Consider the following 1,753-nt stretch of genomic DNA (forward strand, 5'->3'; position numbering starts at 1 on the left):
CCCCCCCCCCCCCCCCCCCCCTGGCGTCTGGGATCTTCTTTTATGTCCACTGTGTCCTCTCTCTGTTCCAGACTCGTCTCTGGGGAGGGCGAGCCCCTGCTCCGAGGCGGGGAAACCCTGTAACCCCTGTCTGGACGCGGCCAAGGCCTGCAACCTGAACGAGACCTGCAAGCGTCTGCGATCCGCCTACAACGCCATCTGCAGCAAGGCCACGCCCCCACAGCCCTCTCTGGCCAATCAGGAGCCCTGCAGCCGCAAGAGATGCCAGAAGGTGAGCGCAGGTTTATCTTTCAATAACATGGATTGTGAACTATTTCTTATAATCTCTCCCAATGCACAACATTTTTATTTTTTCTGATTAAAACGTTTTGTTTACGTCTCGTTACGTTTTGTCGTGTTTCGTTTCCCAACGATTTGTTTAAGTTTTGTCGCATATTTCAACGTTTTTCAACGTTTCGTTTAAGTTTCCCAACATTTCGTGACATTTCGTGACATTTCGTCACGTTTTCCAAATTGTTCGCACTTTTTTTGTATTTTTGGGGCTGATTGGTTCTGTGTGCTGATTGGCTCTGTGCGTTGATTGGCTCTGTGTGCTGATTGGCTCTGTGTGCTGATTGGCTCTGTGTGCTGATTGGCTCTGTGTGCTGATTGGCTCTGTGTGCTGATTGGCTCTGTGTGTCCCAGGCGCTGCGTCAGTTCTTCGAGCGGGTCCCCTGGGAGCTGAGCTACCCGCTGCTGTTCTGCTCGTGCCCGGACCAGGCGTGCGCCGAGCGCCGCCGCCGCACCATCGTCCCGTCCTGCTCCCACCAGGAACGCCACAGACCGAGCTGCCTGGAGCTGCGGCACACCTGCCGCTCCGACGCGCTCTGCAGGTAAGATGGGCGGACTTCGGCAGCCAATCAGGTGTCAGGGTTTTCCCAGCCATTATTAGGCAGCAGCTTTAAGCCAAACGGATGTAACTGAAAGAGTTTTCTAACGGTTTCTAATCGATATAACGGCTGGAGCTGGGACTTCTTTCCTTAAGTTTTGTTTTAAGCTTTTTGAGCGTTACTTATGTGTCATCGGCTCTAGCTTTTCCAACGTTTCAGACACAGATACGGTTATTATAACGGTCCAAAATGATGTGAAAATGAGACGCAAACCTACCTCAAAGAGACGCAAACCTACTCCACAGAGACGCCAAATAACAGAGACCCAAAACAACCCCAACGGAAACACAACTGACGACAAAGAGACAGACTACATAGAAACTGCTTGGAGACACAAACTGTACGCAGGACTTACATGTTAGGAATTTAAATAAATGTACACTGTAAGAAAAATGGATAATTTACAAACAAAAACAAAACAAATGTAGATTTACAGCACAACCCCTGTACCTTTAAACTGACATTTTCAAATATGAAAACAAAATCCTTCATATTAACACAGTATGTAGCTAATGTAGCGTAGCTTAACCCTCCTGTTGTCTTCCCGTCAAAATCAACACTTCTGTTGATGCTTTTTATCGTTGTTTTTAACTTTTTCTTATGTTTTTGTCCCTTTTTTCACCACTTTTGATTTTTTTTTCATGTTTGTCACTTATTTGGCGTTTTCAACAGTAACTTATTAACTTTAGTTTTACTATTATTTTTGGAATTTTTGGTCAATAAACCTCATTTATAGGAAATTATCCCGTTTGTTTGAGTTAGAAAAGTTGAAATTTTGTCTGCGGACATTTCTAACAGTGCAACATGTTCCTGAGGAAGGACAC

General features: G+C 45.9%; 1 protein-coding gene across 1 annotated transcript; it reads left to right on the forward strand.

Moving 5' to 3' along the window:
- Positions 1-52: 52 nt before the first annotated feature.
- Positions 53-884, forward strand: LOC117941320 (GDNF family receptor alpha-2-like; the record flags this gene model as incomplete). The annotated part of the gene is made up of 2 exons (XM_034866382.1): positions 53-271; positions 685-884. Coding segments are annotated over 2 exons (411 nt in total), but the record flags the coding sequence as incomplete, so codon positions are not given.
- Between the last annotated feature and the right edge of the window lie 869 nt (positions 885-1,753).

Source organism: Etheostoma cragini, unplaced genomic scaffold (genome assembly GCF_013103735.1).
Source record: "Etheostoma cragini isolate CJK2018 unplaced genomic scaffold, CSU_Ecrag_1.0 ScbMSFa_543, whole genome shotgun sequence".
Lineage (NCBI taxonomy): Eukaryota > Metazoa > Chordata > Actinopteri > Perciformes > Percidae > Etheostoma > Etheostoma cragini.